The sequence below is a fragment of the Hemiscyllium ocellatum genome, chromosome 12, assembly GCF_020745735.1.
Source record: "Hemiscyllium ocellatum isolate sHemOce1 chromosome 12, sHemOce1.pat.X.cur, whole genome shotgun sequence".
Classification (NCBI taxonomy): Eukaryota; Metazoa; Chordata; class Chondrichthyes; order Orectolobiformes; family Hemiscylliidae; genus Hemiscyllium; species Hemiscyllium ocellatum.
Window position 1 is genome coordinate 100,970,296 of NC_083412.1, and position 27,127 is coordinate 100,997,422.

The 27,127-nt window shown below is 52.3% G+C and overlaps 1 protein-coding gene across 1 annotated transcript in view; it reads left to right on the forward strand.

The window, feature by feature from the left end:
- Positions 1-27,127, forward strand: part of cadm2b (cell adhesion molecule 2b) — a 367,808-nt gene that overhangs the window by 157,449 nt on the left and 183,232 nt on the right. The window contains exon 5 of the mRNA XM_060832840.1: positions 24,951-24,959. Coding sequence (XP_060688823.1) covers positions 24,951-24,959 — 9 coding nt within the window. The remainder of the gene's footprint in view (positions 1-24,950; positions 24,960-27,127) is intronic.

A 27,127-nucleotide genomic window follows, 5' to 3' on the forward strand; every position in this document is an offset into this window, starting at 1 on the left:
GTGGGTCAGTACTAAGGGGGAGCTGCACTGTCAGAGGGTCAGTTCTGAGGGAGGGCCGCACTGTAGAGGGTCAGTGCTGAGGGAGTGCCGCATTGTCAGAGGGTCAGTGCTGAGGGAGTGCCGCACTGTCAGAGAGTCAGTGCTGAGGGAATGCCGCACTGTCAGAGGGTCAGTACTGAGGGAGGGCCTCACTGTCAGAGGGTCAGTACTGAGGGAGTGCTGCACTGTCAGAAGGTCAATACTGAGGGTGTGCGGCACTGTCAGGCGGTCAATACTGAGGGAGTGCCGTACTGTCAGAGGGTCAGCACTGCGGGAGTGCCGCACTGTCAGAGGGTCAGTGCTGAGGGAGTGCGGCACTGTCAGAGGGTCAGTGCTGAGGGAGTGCCGCACTGTCGGAGGGTCAGTACTGAGGGAGTGCTGCACTGTCAGAGGGTCAGTACTGAGGGAGTGCCGCACTGTCGGAGGGTCAGTACTGAGGGAGTGCCGCACTGTCGGAGGGTCAGTACTGAGGGAGTGCTGCACTGTCAGAGGGTCAGTACTGAGGGAGTGCCGCACTGTCAGAGGGTCAGTGCTGAGGGAGTGCGGCACTGTCAGAGGGTCAGTACTGAGGGAGTGCCGCACTGTCGGACGGTCAGTACTGAGGGAGTGCTGCACTGTCAGAGGGTCAGTACTGAGGGAGTGCCGCACTGTCGGACGGTCAGTACTGAGGGAGTGCCGTACTGTCAGAGGGTCAGTACTCAGGGAGTGCTGCACTGTCAGAGGGTCAGTACTGAGGGAGTGCCGCACTGTCAGAGGGTCAGTACTGAGGGAGTGCTGCACTGTCAGAGGGTCAGTACTGAGGGAGTGCTGCACTGTTGGACGGTCAGTACTGAGGGAGTGCCGCACTGTCGGACGGTCAGTACTGGGGGAGTGCCGTACTGTCAGAGGGTCAGTACTGTGGGAGTGCTGCACTGTCAGAGGGTCAGTGCTGAGGGAGTGCCGCACTGTCAGAGGGTCAATGCTGAGGGATTGCTGCACTGTCAGAGGGTCAGTACTGAGGGAGTGCCACACTGTCAGAGGGTCAGTACTGAGGGAGTGCTGCACTGTCAGAGGGTCAGTACTGAGGGAGTGCCGTACTGTCATGGGTCAGTACTGAGGGAGTGCCGCACTGTCAGAGGGTCAGTGCTGAGGGAGTGCTGCCCTGTCAGAGGGTCATTACTGAGGCAGTGCTGCACTGCCAGAGGGTCAGTGCTGAGGGAGTGCCGCACTGTCAGAGGGTCAGTGCTGAGGGAGTGCTGCACTGTCAGAGGGTCAGTCCTGAGGGAGTGCCGCACTGTCAGAGGGTCAGTACTGAGAGAGTGCCGCACTCTCAGAGGGTCAGTACTGAGGGAGTGCCCCATTGTCGGAGGGTCTATACTGATGTAGTGCCACACTGTCACAGGGTCAGTACTGAGGGAGTGCCGCACTCTCAGAGGGTCAGGACTGAGGGAGTGTCGCACTGTCGGAGGGTCAGTACTGTTGGGGTGCGGCACTGTCAGGCCGTTAGTACTGAGGGAGTGCTGCACTGTCGGAGGGTCAGTACTGATGGAGTGCCACACTGTCAGAGGGTCAGTACTGAGGGAGTGCCGCACTGTCAGAGGGTCAGTACTGAGGGAGTGCCGCACTGTCAGAGGGTCAGTACTGAGGGAGGGCCGCACTGTCAGAGGGTCAGTGCTGAGGGAGTGCTGCACTGTCAGAGGGTCAGTGCTGAGGGAGTGCCGCACTGTCAGAGGGTCAGTACTGAGGGAGTGCCACACTTCAGAGGGTCAGTACTGAGGGAGGGCCTCACTGTCAGAGGGTCAGTACTGAGGGAGTGCTGCACTGTCAGTGGGTCAGTACTAAGGGGGAGCTGCACTGTCAGAGGGTCAGTTCTGAGGGAGGGCCGCACTGTAGAGGGTCAGTGCTGAGGGAGTGCCGCATTGTCAGAGGGTCAGTGCTGAGGGAGTGCCGCACTGTCAGAGAGTCAGTGCTGAGGGAATGCCGCACTGTCAGAGGGTCAGTACTGAGGGAGGGCCTCACTGTCAGAGGGTCAGTACTGAGGGAGTGCTGCACTGTCAGAAGGTCAATACTGAGGGTGTGCGGCACTGTCAGGCGGTCAATACTGAGGGAGTGCCGTACTGTCAGAGGGTCAGTACTGCGGGAGTGCGGCACTGTCAGAGGGTCAGTGCTGAGGGAGTGCCGCACTGTCAGAGGGTCAGTGCTGAGGGAGTGCGGCACTGTCAGAGGGTCAGTGCTGAGGGAGTGTCGCACTGTCGGAGGGTCAGTACTGAGGGAGTGCCGCACTGTCAGAGAGTCAGTGCTGAGGGAATGCCGCACTGTCAGAGGGTCAGTACTGAGGGAGGGCCTCACTGTCAGAGGGCAGTACTGAGGGAGTGCTGCACTGTCAGAAGGTCAATACTGCGGGAGTGCGGCACTGTCAGAGGGTCAGTGCTGAGGGAGTGCCGCACTGTCAGAGGGTCAGTGCTGAGGGAGTGCGGCACTGTCAGAGGGTCAGTGCTGAGGGAGTGTCGCACTGTCGGAGGGTCATTGCTGAGGGAGTGCGGCACTGTCAGAGGGTCAGTGCTGAGGGAGTGTCGCACTGTCGGAGGGTCAGTACTGAGGGAGTGCCGCACTGTCAGAGGGTCAGTGCTGAGGGAGTGCTGCTCTGTCAGAGGATCAGTGCTGAGGGAGTGCGGCACTGTCAGAGGGTCAGTACTGAGGGAGTGCCGCACTGTCGGAGGGTCAGTACTGAGGGAGTGCCGCACTGTCGGACGGTCAGTACTGAGGGAGTGCCGTACTGTCAGAGGGTCAGTACTGAGGGAGTGCCGCACTGTCAGAGGGTCAGTACTGAGGGAGTGCCGCACTGTCGGACGGTCAGTACTGAGGGAGAGCCGCACTGTTGGTGGGTCAGTACTGAGGGAGTGCCGCACTGTCGGACGGTCAGTACTGAGGGAGTGCCGCACTGTCGGACGGTCAGTACTGAGGGAGTGCCGCACTGTCGGACGGTCAGTACTGAGGGAGTGCCGTACTGTCAGAGGGTCAGTACTGAGGGAGTGCCGCACTGTCAGAGGGTCAGTACTGAGGGAGTGCCGCACTGTCGGACGGTCAGTACTGAGGGAGAGCCGCACTGTTGGTGGGTCAGTACTGAGGGAGTGCCGCACTGTCGGACGGTCAGTACTGAGGGAGTGCCGCACTGTCGGACGGTCAGTACTGAGGGAGTGCCGCACTGTCGGACGGTCAGTACTGAGGGAGCGCCGCACTGTCGGACGGTCAGTACTGAGGGAGCGCCGCACTGTCGGACGGTCAGTACTGAGGGAGCGCCGCACTGTCGGACGGTCAGTACTGAGGGAGTGCCGCACTGTCGGACGGTCAGTACTGAGGGAGTGCCGCACTGTCGGACGGTCAGTACTGCAGCATTGCCTTTAGGTTGAATTGTCTTTGTGCATTACCAAAGTAATTGTACTTTATTAACTGGAAAGGATTTGAAATGTCCTTGAGTCAGATTCGGTTCCTGAGACTGATCGTGGTTCTCACCGACAGAGTCATTGTGTGAGACAGCACTGCGGGAAGGCCTTCAGCCCATCGTGCCAGTGCTATCCAGTTTTGAAAGAGCCACCCAATTTATTTACTCACGCATGAGAATGGCGGTGTCACTGGCTGGGCCAGCATTTATTACCCGTCCCTAGTTGCCCCCTTGAGAAGGTGGGGGTGAGCTGCCTTCTTGAACCGCTGCAGTCTATGTGCTGTCAGTAGTCCCCTCATGAAGGGAATGTGGAATTCCAGGATTGTGACCCAGCGACAGTGAAGGAACGGGGATATATTTCCAAGTCAGGATGGTGAGGGGCATGGAGGGGAACTTGCAGGGGGTGGTGTTCCCATGTATCTGCTGCTCTTAGCCTACTAGATGGAATGGCCTGCACGTTTGGAAGGTGCTGTCTGAGTCACACTCTCCATCCCTCCTTCTTGCCCCTTGTAAATTGCTCACTTCCAGCAATTTGTCACTTTCCTTTTGTAAGATAGGATTACTTTCTGCTGCTGTCCATCTCTAGTTATGCATTCCCTCAAATCCCGCATTTGCTCCAAATTCCCTTGATTTTAGCTTGGGTCCTGCCCCATGTCCAGGTGACTGAGTGTTGTTGAGAGTGTGGGTATGAATCTGTCCTTCCCCGCTGTGTCTGAATGGAGAGGGGCCTGCTGTAATCACACACTAAGTGGAAGATCATATCATGACTCTTCATCAGTCTGTCACTCCAATAATCAATTGATGCATTTAGTGACTTGACTGCAATTTCACAGGACCAACACTTCACCCAGCCCCCAGCACACTGCCAGCAATACTGACAACAGATAGAACCCGCACAAAGTGCTTTATTTAATCCTTTCAAGTACACACTCTGAAACCAGTTCTGTTCAGTAAAAACTCCAGGAGATTGGATGATAATCAGCAGCTTTATTTCTGTCAAATTACTTTATGCAATTCTCCTGGAGATTAGTACAAGGGCAGGAATAAATAAATAAATAGCGGTACACAGAATGATGAATGAACTGTTGCTGTCATATTGGCCCTGCTATAACATGACTGGGATGGCAGCCTGACATTGACAAGTAACTCACTGCAAAGAATCCAGAAACCATAGAGATTCCAGGGACCAGGGAGATTCAGTAACTGAGCAGAATCCAGTGACAGTGGAGATTCAGTGATTAAGCAGAATCCAGTGACAGTGGAGATTCTTGAGATTATGGAGATTGTGGATATTTCCAGACAGCAAAAAAATGTCAGTGATTGTGGAGATTGTAGTGATTTGCAGAGATAACAGTGAGATGTAGAGATTGTGGATTGTTCCATAAAGACACGGTCAGGTGCTGCTGAAGTCCCTTCAGGAAGACTAACCCCTGCATTGTGATAGTGTGTTCCTGGCACACTAAATCTGGGCGGAGACACACACACACACACACACACACACACCACTCCCCCATTCAGCACACATTTTGCGGGCGGGTGTTTATGCTCTGTGAGGGTCTCCTCCATCCTCTATCATCTGTCCCATTCTCTCTCACGTACTTACTCAGTTTTAATTGAGGTGGAGGCGGCAGTGTTGAACTGGGGTGGGCAATGTTCATAATCACATATTCTTCAACCTTTCGATTCCACAATCTCCCCATTACCTGGACGCGGGTTTGCTCAGAATCAGCAAACAATTTCTGCTGCAATATGTTCTTTTCTGTAAATCATTTTATCCTTCGCTCTTCTCTTTCTCCATGAATCCACAAGTGGTTCAAGAAAAAACTTGTATCGATATAACCCCTTTCATGACAATCAGGCCCAGCAAACTGCAGCAGAGACAACGGATGGCACTTGAAGCGCAGTCACTGTTAAAATGGAGGAAATCTGATCATGAATTTGTGCTCAGTAAGGTCCCACTAACAACACTGTGGTGGTCATCCATCAGGGTGACGTTGAATGAAGGATACGTCATGGTCAGGACGCTGGGGAACAATTCCCTGCTCTTCTTCAGAATACCTTGGAATATTTCACATCCGCCTCTGACAGTGCAGCCCTCAGTACTGACCCTCTGACAGTGCAGCACTCCCTCAGTACTCACCCTCTGACAGTGCAGCACTCCCTCAGTACTCACCCTCTGACAGTGCAGCACTCCCTCAGCACTGACCCTCTGATAGTGCAGCATTCCCTTAGTACTGATCCACCAACAGTGAGGCACTCCCTCAGCACTGACCCACTGACAGTGCGGCACTCCCTCAATACTGACCCTCTGACAGTGCGGTACTCCCTCAGTACTGACCCTCTGACAGTGTGGCACTCCCTCAGTACTGACCCTCTGACAGTGCGGCACTCCCTCAGTACTGACCCTCCGAAAGTGCAGCACTCCCTCAGTACTGACCCTCTGACAGTGCGGCACTCCCTCAGTACTGACCCTCTGATAGTGCAGCACTCCCTCAGTACTGACCCTCTGACAGTGCAACACTCCCTCAGTACTGACCCTCTGACAGTGCGGCACTCCCTCAGTACTCACCCTCTGACAGTGCAGCACTCCCTCAGTACTGACCCTCTGACAGTGCAGCACTCTCTCAGTACTGACCCTCTGACAGTGCGGCACTCCCTCAGTACTGACCCTCTGACAGTGCGGCACTCCCTCAGTACTGACCCTCTGACAGTGCGGCACTCCCTCAGTACTGACCCTCCGAAAGTGCAGCACTCCCTCAGTACTGACCCTCTGACAGTGCGGCACTCCCTCAGCACTGACCCTCTGACAGTGCAGCACTCCCTCAGTACTGACCCTCTGACAGTGCAGCACTCCCTCAGTACTGACCCTCTGACAGTGCGGCACTCCCTCAGTACTCACCCTCTGACAGTGCAGCACTCCCTCAGTACTGACCCTCTGACAGTGCAGCACTTTCTCAGTACTGACCCTCTGACAGTGCGGCACTCCCTCAGTACTGACCCTCTGACAGTGCAGCACTCCCTCAGTACTGACCCTCTGACAGTGCGGCACTCCCTCAGTACTCACCCTCTGACAGTGCAGCACTCCCTCAGTACTGACCCTCTGACAGTGCAGCACTTTCTCAGTACTGACCCTCTGACAGTGCGGCACTCCCTCAGTACTGACCCTCTGACAGTGCAGCACTCCCTCAGTACTGACCCTCTGACAGTGCAGCACTCCCTCAGTACTGGCCCTCTGACAGTGCGGCACTCCCTCAGTACTGACCCTCTGAAAGTGCAGCACTCCCTCAGTACTGACCCTCTGACAGTGCAGCACTCCCTCAGTACTGACCCTCTGACAGTGCAGCACTCCCTCCACACTGCCCTGAGTTGGTTTGTACTAAGTTTCCTGTCCGATCAGTTGAATTCCATCCTGTGAAACCCTATAGTTGCTGGCCCTCTCTATCCTGCTTTCTCAATCTAAACACAGGAGCGTGTTTTAGACTGATGCAGCCCCTGCATTGTGAAAGTGGCTGTATTTTCACAGGTATTTGTTGGCTGTTTGTGGTACCCGGAGATGGACAGATGCATTGTTAAAATAATTGCTTGATCTAAATGTCCCGTCGGGTGGATTCTTTCCTGTGTTAGCCCTCATTTTGAGGCATTAGTTTGACAGCATTTTCCATCAGGTTTATGTTTGAAATTGATGGACCAGCTCCTGGCCAGATAGTTCAAGCTGTCACAGCCCTAACCTGAGAAATGGAGCCAGCTGAATTCAAGAAACTCGCTCTTTTCTTGATGTTTTAGGTGTGTTCAGCCCCCAGTATATAGTCAATAATACTTAACAAATTGTTTTGGGGAAGGGAAGGGAAGAGTGTCTGTTGTCATAAGACACACTCTGTGGTGGAGCTTCACAGCTGAACAAGTGCTTTTCGAAGCAGAGTTACTGGAATGGAGGAAACAGCGTTTACTCTGGGCATAACGAGCTCCCTCCCACAGCACAGCGAGGTTTCACAGCTCATCGACACAGCAGCTGAGAGGTGCCCACTTGCTGCAGTCTGTCAGAGAATAGAAACTCATTGAAATGAGGATTGTCGGGCGAAGGGGTTCATTCTCAGTCTGCCTCCCTGTGGCCAAGTGGGGTTCCACGGAGATCAGTGCTATCATCGCACTGTTTATAATGACTTGGAGGAAAGGAGTGAACATACTGTAGACAAATGTGCAGACAACAAAAAAATAGGTGGAAAGGCTGGTTGCAAGAGGGATACAAACAGTTGACAGAGAGATATTGATAGGTTACGTAAGCAGGCAAAAAGTTGGCAAATGGAGTATAATTTTGAGAAAATTTATGGCTCAGGTTGAGGTTCTGAATGTAGGTTTGCTCACTGAGCTAGAAGGTTCATTTCCAGATGTTCCGTCACCCTATTAGGTAACATCTTCAGTGGGCCTCATGCAAAGTACTCTACGTGATTCCTGCTTTCAATTTATATGTTTGGGGTTCTTGGGTTGGTAGTGTCATTTCCTGTGGTGATGTCATTTCCTATGGATGTGTCATTTCCTGTTTTTTTTTGGGGGGGTTGTAGATGGGGTCGAACTCGATGTTTGTTTGTTGATAGAGTTCTGGTTGGAATGCCATCGTCTAGGAATTCTTGTGCATGTCTCTGTTTCGACTGGGACAACACATCCATCTTAGGACAAGCCAAACAAAGACACGCATGAGAATTCCTAGAAGCATGGCATTCCAACCACAACTCGATCAACAAGCACATCGACTTAGACCCCATCTAACACCCCCTGAGAAAGAGAACAGGAAATGATATCACCACAGGAAATGACATCACCAACCCAAAGAAACCCAAACATATAAATTGAAAGCAGGAATCACGTACAGTGCTTTGCCTGAGGCCCACTGAAGATGTTACCTAGTAGGGTGACGAAACGTCGGGAAATGAACCTTCCAGCTCAGCGAGCAAACCTACATCCATGGTGTATAATGTGGGGAAAATGTACAATTGTTCATTTTGGAAGGGAGGACAAAAGAACAGAACATTAATCAAATGGAAAGAAATTACAGGAAGCTGCACCACAAAGGGACCAGAGGGGTGCTTGTGCACAAAACACAGAAAGCTAGCACACAGGTACAGCAGGTAATCAGGAAGGGTCATGGAATGTTGGCCCCGAATTCAAAGGGGTTGGTGTGTAAGTGTAGGGAAGCCTTACTGCATTTGGACACGGGGCTGGGGAGAGTGTATCTGGACACGGGGCTGGGGGGAGTGTGTATCTGGACACGGGGCTGGGGAGAGTGTATCTGGACACGGGGCTGGGGGGGTGTGTATCTGGACACGGGGCTGGGGGGTGTGTATCTGGACACGGGGCTGGGGAGTGTGTATCTGGACACGGGGCTGGGGAGTGTGTATCTGGACACGGGGCTGGGGGGAGTGTATCTGGACACGGGGCTGGGGAGAGTGTATCTGGACACGGGGCTGGGGAGAGTGTATCTGGACACGGGGCTGGGGGGAGTGTATCTGGACACGGGGCTGGGGGGAGTGTATCTGGACACGGGGCTGGGGAGAGTGTATCTGGACACGGGGCTGGGGAGTGTGTATCTGGACACGGGGCTGGGGAGAGTGTATCTGGACACGGGGCTGGGGAGTGTGTATCTGGACACGGGGCTGGGGGGAGTGTATCTGGACACGGGGCTGGGGGGGTGTGTATCTGGACACGGTGCTGGGGGGGTGTGTATCTGGACACGGGGCTGGGGAGAGTGTATCTGGACACGGGGCTGGGGGGAGTGTATCTGGACACGGGGCTGGGGAGAGTGTATCTGGACACGGGGCTGGGGGGAGTGTATCTGGACACGGGGCTGGGGAGTGTGTATCTGGACACGGGGCTGGGGAGGGTGTATCTGGACACGGGGCTGGGGAGTGTGTATCTGGACACGGGGCTGGGGGGAGTGTATCTGGACACGGGGCTGGGGAGTGTGTATCTGGACACGGGGCTGGGGAGAGTGTATCTGGACACGGGGCTGGGGAGTGTGTATCTGGACACGGGGCTGGGGGGAGTGTATCTGGACACGGGGCTGGGGAGAGTGTATCTGGACACGGGGCTGGGGAGAGTGTATCTGGACACGGGGCTGGGGAGAGTGTATCTGGACACGGGGCTGGGGAGAGTGTATCTGGACACGGTGCTGGGGAGTGTGTATCTGGACACGGGGCTGGGGGGAGTGTATCTGGACACGGGGCTGGGGAGTGTATCTGGACACGGGGCTGGGGAGTGTGTATCTGGACACGGGGCTGGGGGGAGTGTATCTGGACACGGGGCTGGGGGGAGTGTATCTGGACACGGGGCTGGGGAGTGTATCTGGACACGGGGCTGGGGAGTGTGTATCTGGACACGGGGCTGGGGAGTGTGTATCTGGACACGGGGCTGGGGGGGGAGTGTATCTGGACACGGGGCTGGGGAGAGTGTATCTGGACACGGGGCTGGGGGGAGTGTGTATCTGGACACGGGGCTGGGGAGAGTGTATCTGGACACGGGGCTGGGGGGGTGTGTATCTGGACACGGGGCTGGGGAGAGTGTATCTGGACACGGGGCTGGGGAGAGTGTATCTGGACACGGGGCTGGGGAGAGTGTATCTGGACACGGGGCTGGGGAGTGTGTATCTGGACACGGGGCTGGGGGGAGTGTATCTGGACACGGGGCTGGGGAGTGTGTATCTGGACACGGGGCTGGGGAGAGTGTATCTGGACACGGGGCTGGGGGGAGTGTATCTGGACACGGGGCTGGGGAGTGTGTATCTGGACACGGTGCTGGGGAGTGTGTATCTGGACACGGGGCTGGGGAGAGTGTATCTGGACACGGGGCTGGGGAGGGTGTATCTGGACACGGGGCTGGGGAGTGTGTATCTGGACACGGGGCTGGGGAGTGTGTATCTGGACACGGGGCTGGGGAGAGTGTATCTGGACACGGGGCTGGGGAGTGTGTATCTGGACACGGGGCTGGGGAGTGTGTATCTGGACACGGTGCTGGGGAGAGTGTATCTGGACACGGGGCTGGGGGGAGTGTATCTGGACACGGGGCTGGGGGGAGTGTATCTGGACACGGGGCTGGGGGGAGTGTATCTGGACACGGGGCTGGGGAGTGTGTATCTGGACACGGGGCTGGGGGGGGTGTGTGTATCTGGACACGGGGCTGGGGAGTGTGTATCTGGACACGGGGCTGGGGAGTGTGTATCTGGACACGGGGCTGGGGGGAGTGTATCTGGACACGGGGCTGGGGAGTGTGTATCTGGACACGGGGCTGGGGGGGGGAGTGTATCTGGACACGGGGCTGGGGAGTGTGTATCTGGACACGGGGCTGGGGAGAGTGTATCTGGACACGGGGCTGGGGGGAGTGTATCTGGACACGGGGCTGGGGGGAGTGTATCTGGACACGGGGCTGGGGGGAGTGTATCTGGACACGGGGCTGGGGGGAGTGTATCTGGACACGGGGCTGGGGAGTGTGTATCTGGACACGGGGCTGGGGGGAGTGTATCTGAACACGGGGCTGGGGAGTGTGTATCTGGACACGGGGCTGGGGAGAGTGTATCTGGACACGGGGCTGGGGAGAGTGTATCTGGACACGGGGCTGGGGAGTGTATCTGGACACGGGGCTGGGGGGAGTGTATCTGGACACGGGGCTGGGGGGAGTGTATCTGGACACGGGGCTGGGGGGTGTGTATCTGGACACGGGGCTGGGGAGAGTGTATCTGGACACGGGGCTGGGGGGTGTGTATCTGGACACGGGGCTGGGGGGAGTGTATCTGGACACGGGGCTGGGGAGTGTGTATCTGGACACGGGGCTGGGGAGTGTGTATCTGGACACGGGGCTGGGGAGAGTGTATCTGGACACGGGGCTGGGGAGTGTGTATCTGGACACGGGGCTGGGGAGTGTGTATCTGGACACGGGGCTGGGGAGAGTGTATCTGGACACGGGGCTGGGGAGTGTGTATCTGGACACGGGGCTGGGGGGGGTGTATCTGGACACGGGGCTGGGGAGTGTGTATCTGGACACGGGGCTGGGGAGAGTGTATCTGGACACGGGGCTGGGGAGTGTGTATCTGGACACGGGGCTGGGGGGAGTGTATCTGGACACGGGGCTGGGGGGAGTGTATCTGGACACGGGGCTGGGGGGAGTGTATCTGGACACGGGGCTGGGGAGAGTGTATCTGGACACGGGGCTGGGGGGAGTGTATCTGGACACGGGGCTGGGGAGTGTGTATCTGGACACGGGGCTGGGGAGTGTGTCTGGACACGGGGCTGGGGAGTGTGTATCTGGACACGGGGCTGGGGAGAGTGTATCTGGACACGGGGCTGGGGGGAGTGTATCTGGACACGGGGCTGGGGGGAGTGTATCTGGACACGGGGCTGGGGGGGGAGTGTATCTGGACACGGGGCTGGGGAGTGTGTATCTGGACACGGGGCTGGGGGGAGTGTATCTGGACACGGGGCTGGGGAGTGTGTATCTGGACACGGGGCTGGGGAGAGTGTATCTGGACACGGGGCTGGGGAGTGTGTATCTGGACACGGGGCTGGGGAGTGTGTATCTGGACACGGGGCTGGGGGGAGTGTATCTGGACACGGGGCTGGGGAGTGTGTATCTGGACACGGGGCTGGGGAGAGTGTATCTGGACACGGGGCTGGGGAGAGTGTATCTGGACACGGGGCTGGGGGGGGAGTGTATCTGGACACGGGGCTGGGGAGTGTGTATCTGGACACGGGGCTGGGGAGTGTGTATCTGGACACGGGGCTGGGGGGTGTGTATCTGGACACGGGGCTGGGGAGTGTGTATCTGGACACGGGGCTGGGGAGAGTGTGTATCTGGACACGGGGCTGGGGGGAGTGTATCTGGACACGGTGCTGGGGAGAGTGTATCTGGACACGGTGCTGGGGAGAGTGTATCTGGACACGGTGCTGGGGAGAGTGTATCTGGACACGGGGCTGGGGAGAGTGTATCTGGACACGGGGCTGGGGAGAGTGTATCTGGACACGGTGCTGGGGAGAGTGTATCTGGACACGGGGCTGGGGAGTGTGTATCTGGACACGGGGCTGGGGAGTGTGTATCTGGACACGGGGCTGGGGAGGGTGTATCTGGACACGGGGCTGGGGAGAGTGTATCTGGACACGGTGCTGGGGAGAGTGTATCTGGACACGGTGCTGGGGAGAGTGTATCTGGACACGGTGCTGGGGAGAGTGTATCTGGACACGGGGCTGGGGGGAGTGTATCTGGACACGGGGCTGGGGGGAGTGTATCTGGACACGGGGCTGGGGGGGGTGTATCTGGACACGGGGCTGGGGGGGTGTATCTGGACACGGGGCTGGGGGAGGGTGTATCTGGACACGGGGCTGGGGGGGAGTGTGTATCTGGACACGGGGCTGGGGGGAGTGTATCTGGACACGGGGCTGGGGGGAGGGTGTATCTGGACACGGGGCTGGGGGGTGTGTATCTGGACACGGGGCTGGGGAGTGTATCTGGACACGGGGCTGGGGAGAGTGTGTCTGGACACGGGGCTGGGGGGGGTGTATCTGGACACGGGGCTGGGGGAGGGTGTATCTGGACACGGGGCTGGGGGGGAGTGTGTATCTGGACACGGGGCTGGGGGGAGTGTATCTGGACACGGGGCTGGGGGGAGGGTGTATCTGGACACGGGGCTGGGGGGGAGTGTGTCTGGACACGGGGCTGGGGTGGGGTGTGTCTGGACACGGGGCTGGGGGGGGTGTATCTGGACACGGGGCTGGGGGGGGTGTATCTGGACACGGGGCTGGGGGGGGTGTATCTGGACACGGTGCTGGGGAGTGTGTATCTGGACACGGGGCTGGGGGGAGGGTGTATCTGGACACGGGGCTGGGGGGGAGTGTGTCTGGACACGGGGCTGGGGGGAGGGTGTATCTGGACACGGGGCTGGGGAGTGTGTATCTGGACACGGTGCTGGGGAGTGTGTATCTGGACACGGGGCTGGGGGGAGTGTGTATCTGGACACGGGGCTGGGGGGAGTGTATCTGGACACGGGGCTGGGGGGAGGGTGTATCTGGACACGGGGCTGGGGGGGAGTGTGTCTGGACACGGGGCTGGGGGGGTGTGTGTCTGGACACGGGGCTGGGGGGAGTGTCTCTGGACACGGGGCTGGGGAGAGTGTCTCTGGACACGGGGCTGGGGGGGAGTGTGTCTGGACACGGGGCTGGGGGGGTGTGTGTCTGGACACGGGGCTGGGGGGGAGTGTGTCTGGACACGGGGCTGGGGGGGAGGGTGTATCTGGACACGGGGCTGGGGGGGAGTGTGTCTGGACACGGGGCTGGGGGGGGGTGTATCTGGACACGGGGCTGGGGGGGTGTGTGTCTGGACACGGGGCTGGGGGGGAGGGTGTATCTGGACACGGGGCTGGGGGGGGTGTGTGTCTGGACACGGGGCTGGGGGGGGGTGTATCTGGACACGGTGCTGGGGGGTGTGTATCTGGACACGGGGCTGGGGAGAGTGTATCTGGACACGGGGCTGGGGGGTGTGTATCTGGACACGGGGCTGGGGGGGGTGTATCTGGACACGGGGCTGGGGGGGGAGGGTGTATCTGGACACGGGGCTGGGGAGAGTGTATCTGGACACGGTGCTGGGGAGAGTGTATCTGGACACGGGGCTGGGGAGAGTGTATCTGGACACGGGGCTGGGGAGAGTGTATCTGGACACGGGGCTGGGGAGTGTGTATCTGGACACGGGGCTGGGGGGTGTGTATCTGGACACGGGGCTGGGGGGGGTGTATCTGGACACGGGGCTGGGGGGGGTGTATCTGGACACGGGGCTGGGGGGGGAGGGTGTATCTGGACACGGGGCTGGGGGGGGGTGTATCTGGACACGGGGCTGGGGGGTGTGTATCTGGACACGGGGCTGGGGGGGGGGGGTGTATCTGGACACGGTGCTGGGGGGGGGGTGTATCTGGAGCAGTGAGCAGGTTAATCCCCATATTGATGGTAAGATATAATTTCATTGGGAGGCAGTTCAGTGACAGTTCACTGGGATGGTCCCGGGGATGGAGGGATTGTCTAATGGGTAAATACTGATCAGGTTGGGACCCTACCCCCTGGATTTCAGAGGAATGATGGGTGACCTCAGTGAAACGTAGAGGATTCTTTAGGGGCTTGACAGGGACAATGCTGAGAAGGTGTTTCCCTGATGGGAGGGTCTGGGACCCGAGGGAGCAGTCTCAGAATAAAGGGGCACTGATGTAAGACTGAGATGAGGAGGAATTTCCTCTCTGAGAGCTGTGTATCTTTGGAACGCCTTGCCATGGGGGCTGTGGGGACAGAGTCCTTGTAAACCGAGATAGATTCTTGATCAAGGGTTACAGGGAAAGGGCAGGGAAGTGGATGTGAGGAATATCGGATCAGCGTGATCCTATGGAATGGCCGAGTAGGCTGAGGAGCTGAATGTTTCTATTTCCTTTGGGCTGATGTTTGGAAATTGTTTCTCATGGAATTGAGGCTATGATCCTATTGGGCGGAATCCAATTGAATAGTGCAGGAGGCTGAAGGAGCTGGGATGTTTGTTACCATTCCTTCATGGGGTTCGGATCCTGCTGGCTGGGCTGGCCTTTTGCCTCAGCCTTGTTTGGCACCGGTTAGTGCCTTACCAGGGAGAATTAGTCATCACCTGGAAAAGGTGGGGTGGTTAGGAAGAGTCAGAACCGATTTCTAAGGGCAAAATCATGTTGAACTAATTTATTGATCCTTTTTAAAGCTGTAAGAGAGAGGGTTAAAGTAACGAATGCTGTGGACATGGACAGCAGAAGGCTTTTGATACAGTGAGACACAATGGTTTGTGAGGAAAGTATGGGTGATATTGCTCTCCCTGTGAGACTGTGAATACAAAGTCAGCTTCATGGCAGAAAATAGAGAGTAATGGTCAGTGAATGGGAACCAAAGTGTGGGCTTAGATGGGTAAGGGTCAGATCAGGATACAGGAGACACACATTAGTTAGTGATGTACAATAGTCAGCGACTTGGAAAGAGAAAAGAAGTGAGGATTAAAAAGGGTCCAGCAAAGGAAATTGCCGGGGTTGAGCTGTTTAAACTTCCAGACAAGGAATATTACAGACAAGGAATATTACAGACAGGGAATATTACAGACAGGGAATATTACAGACAAGAAACATTACAGACAGGGAATATTACCGACAGGGAATATTACAGTCCATGTTGGTTTCAGTTTTTTCACTGGTAAATTGCACAACTTTCTTAATGTTACATTCTCAAGCGAATTTTGACAGTGGGTGCCATGTCAGCCCAGATAAGGTATTGAAGGTGTTAGCTCCCTGTGTGACGCTGTCTGGGCCACAATGGTCAGACTGATTCTCATCTAAAAACCGGGTTTACACAACCTTACATGGATTCAGGCAGTTTTTGAGCAAAGTAAAATGTAATTCTGCAAGTTCAAATTCACCCCACAAATATGTGTGTGTGTGTGTGTGTGTGTGTGTGTGTGTGTGTGTGTGTGTGTGTGTGTGTGTGTGTGTATGTGTGTATGAGGGTAGAGCTGAAAATGTGTTGCTGGAAAATCGCAGCAGGGCAGGCAGCATCCAAGAAACAGGAAATTCGACGTTTCGGACATGAGCCCGTCATCAGGAATGAGGAGAGGGTGCCAGGCAGGCTAAGATAAAAGGTAGGGAGGAGGGACTTGGGGGAGGGGCGATGGAGATGTGATAGGTGGAAGGAGGTCAAGGTGAGGCTGATAGGCCGGAGTGGGGTGGGGGCGGAGAGGTCAGGAAGAGGATTGCAGGTTAGGAGGGCGGTGCTGAGTTGAGGGAACCGACTGAGACAAGGTGGGGGGAGGGGAAATGAGGAAACTGGAGAAATCTGTGTATGAGGGTATCTGTGTGAGGGGGGTGGGGTTTGAGTGTCTATGAGAGTGTGTGTATGTGTGTGAGTGTAAAGGGGTATAGGTCTGTGAGAGGACATATCTGTGGGTGTGAGTGTGGGGGATGTGTATGTGTGAGCATATGAGAGAGAGCTTCTGTATGAGAGAGGGTCTGCGTGAGTGTGTGTGTGCGTGAGTGTGTGTGTGTGAGAGAGTGTGTTTGTGTGTGTGTGTGCGTGAGTGCATGTGTGTGAGAGTGTGTGTGTGAGAGAGTGTGTGTGTGTGTGTGTGTGAGTGTGTGTGTGTGTGTATGAATGTGTGTGTGTGTGTGTATGTGTGTGTGTGTGTGTCTCTGTGTGTGTGTGTGTGTGTGTGTGTGTGACATTGGGACACAGACAGCCTCACACAGGACAGCTCACCCCTTCAATGCATTATCTGGGCCGACATGACACCGATTGGTAAAGTACACATGAGGATGTAGCTTTAAAAAAGTTCTGGGATTTACATGTGAAAGAACTGAAACCAACATGGTCATTCTCAAAGATGAGATTCTTAACAAACAACCCAGGTCCTTTTAATATATAATTTCAGTTACATCACACTGTAAACCTTTGCTATAAATTCTGTCTTATGATCTTATTCTCCACAACTACCTGCTGAAGGAGCAGCGCTCCAGAAGCTAGTGCTTCCAAATAAACCTGTTGGACTATAACCTGGTGTTGTGCGATTTTTAAAAAAGAAATAAAGAAATCAGAGAGACGGCATGAAAAATATTAACAAGCAAAGATGTTTTACCAGTGTATAAAGAGCAAAAAGATAGTTAATGAGAAATGGGACCGATCAGAGATGAAGAAGAAAGCTTGTGTGAAGATGCAGAGGATAAGGGAAAATTTAAAAATTTTTTCGTCTCTGTGTCAGAAAGGAAAGGGATGATGAAATATCGGACAGAATAATTAAAATGAGAGAGGAAGGGTAAGGAGTTGGAATCCTTGAAAGTGGATACGTCACCAGGGCTGGATGGATTGTTCCTTCAGATGTTGGAGGAGGTCAGGGAGGAAATAGCAGATGCGCTGAGGATTACTTTCCAGTCTTCAGTAGACACAGGTGAGGTGCCAGAGGACTGGAGCAATGCAAATGTGGTTCCCTTATTTAAAAAGGAAATGCCCAACAATTAGAGGCCAGTTAGCTTTACTTTGGTGGTGTGCAATTTGTTAGAATCAATCCTGAGAGATTGGACAAATTGTTCCTTAGAAAGGCATGGACTGGTCAGGGATAGTCAGCATGGCTTTGTGAGGGCAGGCCATACCTTATGGAATTTTACAAAGGTGTCCTTGCATGTTGGGACCCCTACTGTTGGTTTTAGACATGACCGACCTGGACCTGAAGGTGAGGAGAGGGAGGGGGTCCACAATTGGGAAATTTGCAGGTGACCCAACAATTGGCCGTGTAGCGGGTAGTGTAGAGGAAAGCTGTAAGCTCCACAATGCTATCGATGGGTTGGTGGGGTAGGCAGGAAGGTGGCAGATGGAGCTCAACTCTGATAAGTGTGAGGTAATACACTGAGGAAGGTCAGACAGGAAAGGGGAATAGACAATAACCAGGAATATACCCAGAGGGGGAGATGGAGTGAGAGACCTTGGTGTGCAAGTGTACAGCTCCCCTAAAGGTAGCCGTCCAGCTAGATAATGTTATAAAGAAGGTAAATAGAATGCTCTCCTTCATTGGCAGAGATACCGAATACAGAAGTAGGGATATAAAGGTGACACTGTATAAGACATTAGGGAGGCCACAGCTGGAGTATTGTGTGTGGGTCTGGTCACCACATTACAGGAAGGATGGAATTACTCTGGAGATTTACTGGAATATTGTCAGGGCTGGAGAATTGTAGCTACAGGGAGAGAATGGAGAGGTTGGAGTTGTTTTCCTTGGAACAGAGGAAGCTGAGGGGTGGCATGATTGAGGGATACAACATTGTGAGGGGTAGAGGGAAAGGAGCAGCTTGTTTCCTTCGGCAAAGACCAGAATTTATTGATTGAAGCTCAGTGGGAGCAGGTGGGGGGGGGATGTGGGGGAAACCTTGTTTACACAGAGGGTAATGGGTCTCCGGAATTCACTGGTGATAGGAGCAGAGACCCTAAACACTTTTAAAAACGTACCTGGATCTTCACTGTAAGTGCATGGCAGGAAAAGTGGATTAGAAAGAGCTTGTGGATCAGCATTGATCTGTGCTGTGTCATTTCTATGGTTCCATGGATATTTTTGGTTGGAAGAGGTTTGTAGGGGAACTTCCTGGAGAATATATTGGCACCCTTTCTTCTCCTGGTATATATTCATGACCTAGATTTTATTTGGTGCAGGGAAAAGCTTTTAAGAATTGTAAAATGGTGAGGTGGACAGTGTGGAACTCCAGCAGAACATTGACAATTTGGTGGAACGGAGGATAGGGGGCAGGTGAGGTTTAATGCAGAGAAGGTGCACTTTGGAAGGAAGAATGTTGTATGTCAATATAAAACGGTAGAATTCTAAAGAGGCTGCAGGAGCAGAGGGAGCTGGGTATGTTCGTGCACAGATCACTGAAGGTGACAAGACGATGGAGAGCAGTTAACAAACCACACAGTGCCCTCAGCTTTATTAGTAAGGAGATAGACTACAAGAAAGCTGATGCTGAACTTGTACAATATACTTGTTGGACCACAGTTAGATTATTCTGTACAGTTATGGGAAAGATATGAGGACATCGGAGAGAGTGCAGAAGTAATTTCCAAGCATGTTTCCAGGATTGAGGAACCTCAGCGATGAGGAGAGATTGAGGAATATGAGACTGTTCTCTTTGGAGCTAAGAAGGCCTGAGGAGAGAATGTTCAAGTTCATGGAAAAGCCGGAGGGAGAAACTGTTCCTGCTCGTAAAAAGAAACAGGAAGAAGAGGAGGATAGATGTGCAAACGAAGCAAGGATGATGGAGTGAAAATCTTTTTCTCACAGGAGGTATGAAGGAATGGAATGTACTGCCTGGGAATGTAGTGGGGATAGGTTCCCTGGAGGCTGTCAAAAGGGGACTGGGTGATTATTTGGACAGAAATAGTGTGCATGGGGATGGGGAAAAGGCAGCAAATTGGCATGAGGCTGACTTGAAGAGCAGGTGCAAGAACGATGGGCAGAGTGGCCTCTTTCTGCACTGTCATACCTCAGTAATTTTTCCCAGAGGACAGTTCAAAGTCACCCCCATTGCTGAGTGTCTAGAGTCAGATGTAGGCCAGACAGGGTCAGGATGGCAGTTTCCTTTCCTGAAGGGTATCAGTGGTCATCATTAATCTATCGTTTTATCACAGATTTTCATTGATTCAGATTTCTCCATCTGCTGTTGTCAGATCCGAACCCATGTCCCCAAAGCATGAACCTGGGTTTCTGTATGACATATTACTATGCTGCCCTTGTCTCCCCTTGGAGTGCCCTGTTTGTTGTGACCTTATGAGTCACACATTCATACAGAGGATTGTAGAAACTTAGAATCCATCCTCCCTGAAAATTAAGCTATGAAAAATATAAGGACTGAGATCAATGGAATTTAGTGAGGCAAAAATATTAATATTAAAGAGTGTGAAACCACAGTAATAGGTGCAGTGAAAGCAAAGACCAGCCAAAGTCTCATTGAAAAAGAGAACCTGATTGAAGGGGTTGAATGCCACATGCCTGTGTTACATTGGAGAAGGTCACATTCATGGTAATGTTGGCTAAGGTGCAGCCCACCTATTCTTGTCAGGGTGTGAGAAGAAGGATTTTATTTTTCAATTAATTGTGTTTCATCCCTCTGAGCATTATCCAATGTTGTGATAAGATGACACCTCAGACAGATAGACGATTGTTTCAGTAGTAGGAAGCTTGGAGATAATTTGATAAGTGTGTCATGACAGAGATATTCATCAATGCTGAAATCGTCAAACATTAGAAGACAGACTGATCAATATCAGTGCTGTGATGGTAAATTCCTACAGCACTGATTTCTGAATGTTAATCACGGCCTACAGACAACTTGACACAAGCCTCCTCACTTACTGCTCATCTAACTGACTAACATTTAGATTGGCACTTTGATCAAAAGTGTTCCAAGCTCTTCAGTTCAACCCTTAATAATAAAAAGCTCAATGTATTCTCCCTGTCTCGCTGCGGGAGACCATTTTCATCAAAACCATTAACAGGAGAGGCCCATTCCCTCCATGGGCACTGCTGGATATTGTGCCCCAGTCCCCTGGAGATCACCCAACAGCCTCCCCACATGGTTCACAGTCAGCAGGGCAGTGGAGAGGGCACTGAAATAATGACACAGAGCCAGTCACTGCCCTGTCTCCTCCCACCCCTCTCCCAGAACCTGCACCTGTTGACTCGGCTCACTGACTAACACTGAGCACGAGAGAACCTTGCTGTAGTATCCCTGCTCTAAAGCCAGGGCCATTAAATTACTGTGACTCCCACACGGACCCCGACCTTCAACACAGCGGCAACCAAGGATGGACGGAAACCCTAACAAACAACATTTGGTTATACCCATTGTTTGCTGAGGTCCCTTTTAATATTCCACTTCTCACACATTGCAGAGTGTGTCTGTGCTGTGACTTTGAAAAGGATTCTTGTTAGCAGAACAATAGCTGCTGGTAAATTATGAGCAGAATTGCAAACGCTGGAGATTGGGTGAAGATTTCTAGGGCTGAAATGTTCCTCCTAACACATCACTTTAATCCCACAGCGTTTGAAATACTTTTGCAATTAGTGCTTCTTGATTTTCTCGCCTGTCATGGCTCTGTTTAATACTCGGAGAATTAACAAGGGCTTCCTACTCTCCCACACTGCTTCTGACTTCCATCATATCAATGACAGAATTGCTGTTTGCTCTGTCTGAAACTAAGGGCAATTTCATAAGGAGCTTTGCCACAGATGAAGCAGGCATTATTTTAACCGCCTGTGTGTGACAGGATTTGTATCATTCCTGGAGTGTTTCATAAAGCAATATTCGATTCATTATCCATATCTCTCTGCATAATGTTTATAATTAAGTGATTTTTCAGTTGGCTGGTTCTTTAATACACTGCTACACCCAATTTCAGCAAATGATATTTTCTAGTTGAGTTAAGATGCTGCCTTAATAACTGGTTATTACACTGGTCTACTCAAGACCCCTCTTGATATGTTCATGTTTAATGAAGGTAGATTTACCTACACAACAAACACACCCTCAATAGGACAGGTTTCAAATCGAATAATACATCCAATCATCCCCACTCTGTTCAAAACCAGAGGGAGTCAATGGAAGGATTGTCCTCATGTATTCTGGTCCTCGCTGATTACTGACTGAGATCCCCTTGAGGGTCCCTATACAAAGAACAAAGAAAGTCATCCATGCAGGTACACAGGCAATTAGGAGTCTCAATTGGACAGTTTAGTGCACATGACAAAGGTTTAGTGCACATGGCACCGACCGCAGTGTTGTTGTTCAACACACACAGGGACAGAGGGAAGACCACACCTGAAATGTTTTGTATTGTCTTGGTCTCTTTGTTTTTGAGCCAGTGTGGAGAGCGAGAGAAGGAGGCAGTGGGGGGCAGGCTGCCTCTGGTTTTGATGGTCTGTGAACAGTGAAGGGTCCAGGTGAATGGCTGCGTTGCTCAATTTCAAATGTGTCCGAGCGATGCTGTGCGTGTTGTGAGTGTGATGTGATGACATCCAAACTGTAGGGGGCCGGCTGTGTGTTCAGGGGTGGGGGGGATCATGGTGATGGGGGGGATCATGGTGATGGGGTTTATAATGGAAAAACAGGTGAGAACAAGCAAGTGGAACAGAAGGGAAGGTCGCAGGAATGTAAGCGGCTGAGGGAGATTGGAGATCACAAGTGTCCCATGTCACAGATCTAAAGGCAGAGGAAGGGATAACAGTTATGGGGAAGGACCAGATCCAGAGTAGGTATTAATAATCAGATCCATTACCAAGGCCATTCAGCCCATTGAGTCTGGTCCACTATTCAATCATGGCTCATTGGTTTCTCAACTCCATTCTCTTGTCTTCTCACTTCCTAATCAAGAACCTATCTATCTCTTACTTAAATACACTCAATGACTTGGTCTCTGCAACCCCCTGTGGCAATGATTTCCACAAATTGACCACCCTCTGGCTGAATAAATTCCTCCTCATCTCCACTGTATAGGGTCGTCCCTTCACCCTGAGGCTGTGCCCTCGTGTCCTCGTCTCTCCTACTGGTGGAAATATCTTCTCCATGTGCGCTCTGTCCAGGCCTCGCAGTATTCTGTGAGGTCTCATCCTTCTAAACTCCATCGAGTACAGACCCAGATTCCTCACCCACTCCTCATGCGACAAGCCTTTAGGCCTCAGGATCTTTCTCATAAACCTCCTCTGCTCCCTCTCCAAGACCAGCACATCCTTCCTTAGATACAGGGCCCTCAACTGCTCACAATATTTCATATGCAGCCTGACCAGAGTCTTAATCAGGCTCAGCAGGACATCTCTGTTCTTGTAGGTGAAAGTGAGGACTGCAGATGCTGGAGATTAGAGTTGAGAATGTGGTGCTGGAAAAACACAGCAGGTCAGGCAGCATCTGAGGAGCAGGAGAATCGATGTTTTGGGTATAAGTCCTGTTGACTTCCTGCTGCTCAGATGCTGCTGACCTAATGTGCTTTTCCAGCATCCCTGCTCTTGTATTCTAACCCTCTTGAAATGAATGCTATCATTACATTTGCCTTCTTAACTGCCAACTGAACCTGCACGTTAACCTTAAGGGAATTTTGAATGAGAACTTCTTAAGTCTCTTTGTGTTTGAGATTTCCAAACCCTTTCCCCATTTAAAAAATAGTCTATGCATCTATACTTTCTATGAAAGTGCATAACCTCCCATTTTCCCACATTGTATTCCATCTGCCACTCCTTTGCCCGCTCTCCCAGCCTGTCCAAGTCCTTCTGCAGTCTCCCACTTCCTCAACACTGCCTGTCCCTCCCCCTGTCATTGTGTCATCCACAAACTTACCAACAAAGCTCTCAGCTCCTTCATCCAGATCATTACTATGTAACGTGAATAGCTGTGGTCCTAACACTGACCCCTGTGGAACTCTACTAGCCACTGGCTCCATCTTGAAAACGACCCCTTTATCCCCACTCTCTGCCTTCTGCCAGCCAGCCAATCCTCGATCCAGGCCAGGACCTTGCCCCTAACACCGTGGGCTCTTGTCTTATTGAGCAGGCTCCTGTGCAGCACCTTGTCAAAGACCTTCTGGAAATCCAAACAGATCACGTTGATTGGATCCCCTTTGTCTAACCTGCTCATCACCTCCTCAAAGAATCCCATCAGATTTGTCAGGTGTGACCTCCCCTTGATGAAGCTGTGCTGACTCAGCCCTATTTTACTGTGTAGTTCACCTACTCCACAATCTCATCTTTAATAATAGTCTCTAAAATCTTACCAATGACCTGAATCAGGTCCCCCCTCAATCTCCTTTTTTCTAGTGAAAATAAACTGAACCTACTCAACCTCTCTTCATAGCTAGCATCTTCCATACCAGGGCAACATCCTCGTAAACCTTCGATGCACCGTCTCCAAAGCATCCACATCCTTTTGGGAATGTGACGACCAGAACTGTACACAGTATTCTAAATGCAGCCGAACCAATGTCTTGTACAATTTTAACATAACTTGCCAGCTCTTATACTCAATGCCCTGTCCAATGAAGGCAAGCGTACTATATGCCTTCTTGACCACTCTATCCACCTGTTACATTTTGCTCCTTCATCCAAATTAGCCATGTATACTGTGAATAGCAGAACTGATCCCTGTGGCACGCCAGTAGTTACTGCCTGCTAATTTGAAAAGGACCCATTATTCCTCCTCTGTTTCCTCTCTGCCAACCAGCTTTCAATCCATCTCCATACACCTCCCCCAATCCTGAGCACTTTAATCTTGCACAATAATCTCTGATGTGGGACTTTGTCAAACACTTTCTAAAAGTCCAAATGTACCATATCGATTGGTTCTCCCTTGTCAACTCTGCTTGTTATATCTTCGTAGAACTCCAACAGATTTGTCAAGCATGAGTTCCCCTTAATAAATCCCTGGTGACTCTGTCTGACACTGACACTACTTTCTAAATGTTCCCCACTCCTGACCTTATGATGGAGGGATGGGCATTGATGAAGGTGCTGAAAATGGTTGGGGCTTCGACACTACCCTGAGGAACTCCTGCAGAGATGGCCTGGAGCTGAGATGACTGGCATCCTCCAACCTGGACCATCTTTCTGTGTGTTAGGGAGGACTCTAACCACCAGAGAGTTTGCCCCCCCCAGATTCCCATTAATTCTAGCTTTGCCAGGACTCATTGACGCCACACTTGGTTGAAAGCAGCCTTGATGTCACAGGGTTGTCACTCTCACCTCCTCTCTGGAATTCAGCTATTTTGTCCATATTTGAACCAAGGGTATGGACAGGGTGGGTAGAGACAAGCTTTTCCCCAGGGTGAAGGATTCAATAACGAGAGGTCACACTTTCAAGGTGAGAGGTGGAAGGTTTAAGGGGGATACACGTGGCGAGTACTTCACACAGAGGGTGGGGGGTGTCCATACAGGTAACCATGACCTGAAGGAGGAGTGAAAGGTGAAGTTGTTGAGGGTGAGGGTGGGCTCGACCGGGCAGGGAAGGGTGAGGGTGGGGACGGTTCAGGCCTTTCCTCCAGGAAGAAATGGAGAGCCCTGATCCCATCCTGGGGTAGGGGTGGGGGTGAGGCAGGAGCGGGGAGGGGGAGGGGGAGTGGGGGATGGATGTGCTACGGGATTTGCATGTCCATGATGAAGAGGAGGCAGCTGGAAATTCTGAAACCGATATAAATCATCAGAGGAAAGGCGGGTGTAAATGGAATAACGGTAGGAAACCATCGGTTTTTAACTTCCACAATTCACCTGCAACCATATTGGCTCAAATATTGGGAATTTACACATTTCTAAAAACCCCCTGCTCTTTCCCGGATCCCTTCTGGGGTCAAGCAAATTCTAACCCAGCAACAAAGGCGAGATGCAGTTGTGTTGGGAGGGAGCCCTGTGGGTAGATTGCCATGATCCCCCTCTCAGTGGTAGCTCAGTCCCCCACCCTGGGGGAGGGTTGCTGTACGGGTACATACAGCAAGCAGCATTCTTTGAGTTGAATCCCTGTCCCTAAGGACTGCGAGTGAAGTTCTTCATATAAAGTCCTGGAATCTCAGGTTTCCCTGTTTCCTGCTGGATCTAATCTGGGGCTCTGTGTTTGATTTGAAGTCTGTGTTTTTACCTGAAGTTGTGTTTTTGTTCTGGAGCCTGGTATATATACCACATGGCCTGTGTTTCATATGTCCTGACTGCTCATATCCCCTAAACTGTCATTTGCCAGACACTACCCTGACACAGCCAGCCCTGGGCCGTGAGGGCTGACTCTGCTGCTATCCCGGCAGGAATCCACGGGAGCTTTGTCTCCGGGTTCCCACTCACAGACTCGCTTCAATCCTCTCCGGATTGAGGACTGACCCTCCAGTTATTGGGACCTTCCTCTGGACTACCTGAGAATATCTCATCTCAGAGCAGAGAATCACACAGGAGTATTGTCCCTGTCCCAGGACAGTTTGATGGGGACAGTGTAGAAGGACCTTTACTCTGTATCCAGCCCAGGTTGTACCTGACAATTACACAAGGATAGACCGTTCTACTCAGCTTTGATAGGTGATTAAAACAGAGACAGTTGTTGATGATATCATCACCCAACTGAGTGCTGGATTGAAGTGTGAGCACTCCAGTCACAATGAGCTGAACAATGTAAATCCACAATAAGACCGTGAGAGATAGGAGCAGAAGCACATTCAGCCGATTCAATCCGCCCTGTCATTCAATGTGCTCATGGCTGACCCTGAGAATCCTCACCACCACTTCCCTGCCTGTTCCCCATTACACAGTAAACAGTGAGGTCTGCAGATGCTGGGGCTCACAGCTGAGAATGTGTTGCTGGTTAAAGCACAGCAGGTCAGGCAGCATCCAAGGAACAGGAAATTCGACGTTTCGGGTCAGAGCCCTTCATCAGGAAAGTTTCAGGGCTTTCGCTGGAACAGAATTCTGAAAGGTCATTTCCCTGAGACTTTAATTCTGCATGTCTCTCCAAAGATATTCCCTGACCAAAAGGCTTCCAGTCTTTGTGTTCAGAATTTACAGTATTTTAACTTTTTTTATATGAATTATGCATTTTTTTTTCCCTTTGGATCATTTTTCTCTTGTGTTTCTTGCTGGTATCAAGGGTTTTATAGTTAACATCTAATACGGTGTCAAGGGTTTTATAGTTAACATCCAATACAAAAAAGTTCACTAATGTCCTTCAAAAAAGGAAGCAGACGCTCACCTGGTCTCCTCTACATGTGACTGCAGATCAATAGCAATGTGCTTCATACTCAAATACTCTGGAGTGGCTTAATTGATAATTTCATTGTACGTAACCAGTATAAAGTCTAATGAAGGGCTCTGGCCCGAAACGTCGAATTTCCTGTTCCTTGGATGCTGCCTAACCTGCTGTGCTTTAACCATCAACACATTTTCAGCTTTTCCCCATTACCCCTTACTGATTAAAATTTGACCATCGCACCCTTGAATATACTCAACAGCTCTCTGTGGTAAAAACTTCCACAGATTCACAACTGTAGGAGAGAAGAACATCCTCCTCATCTCTGTCTGAAAGAGATGACCCTTTATGCTGGGATTTTGTTTCTGGTTCTAGCCTCTCCCACAAGGGGAGCCAGCCTCTCCGGGTCTATC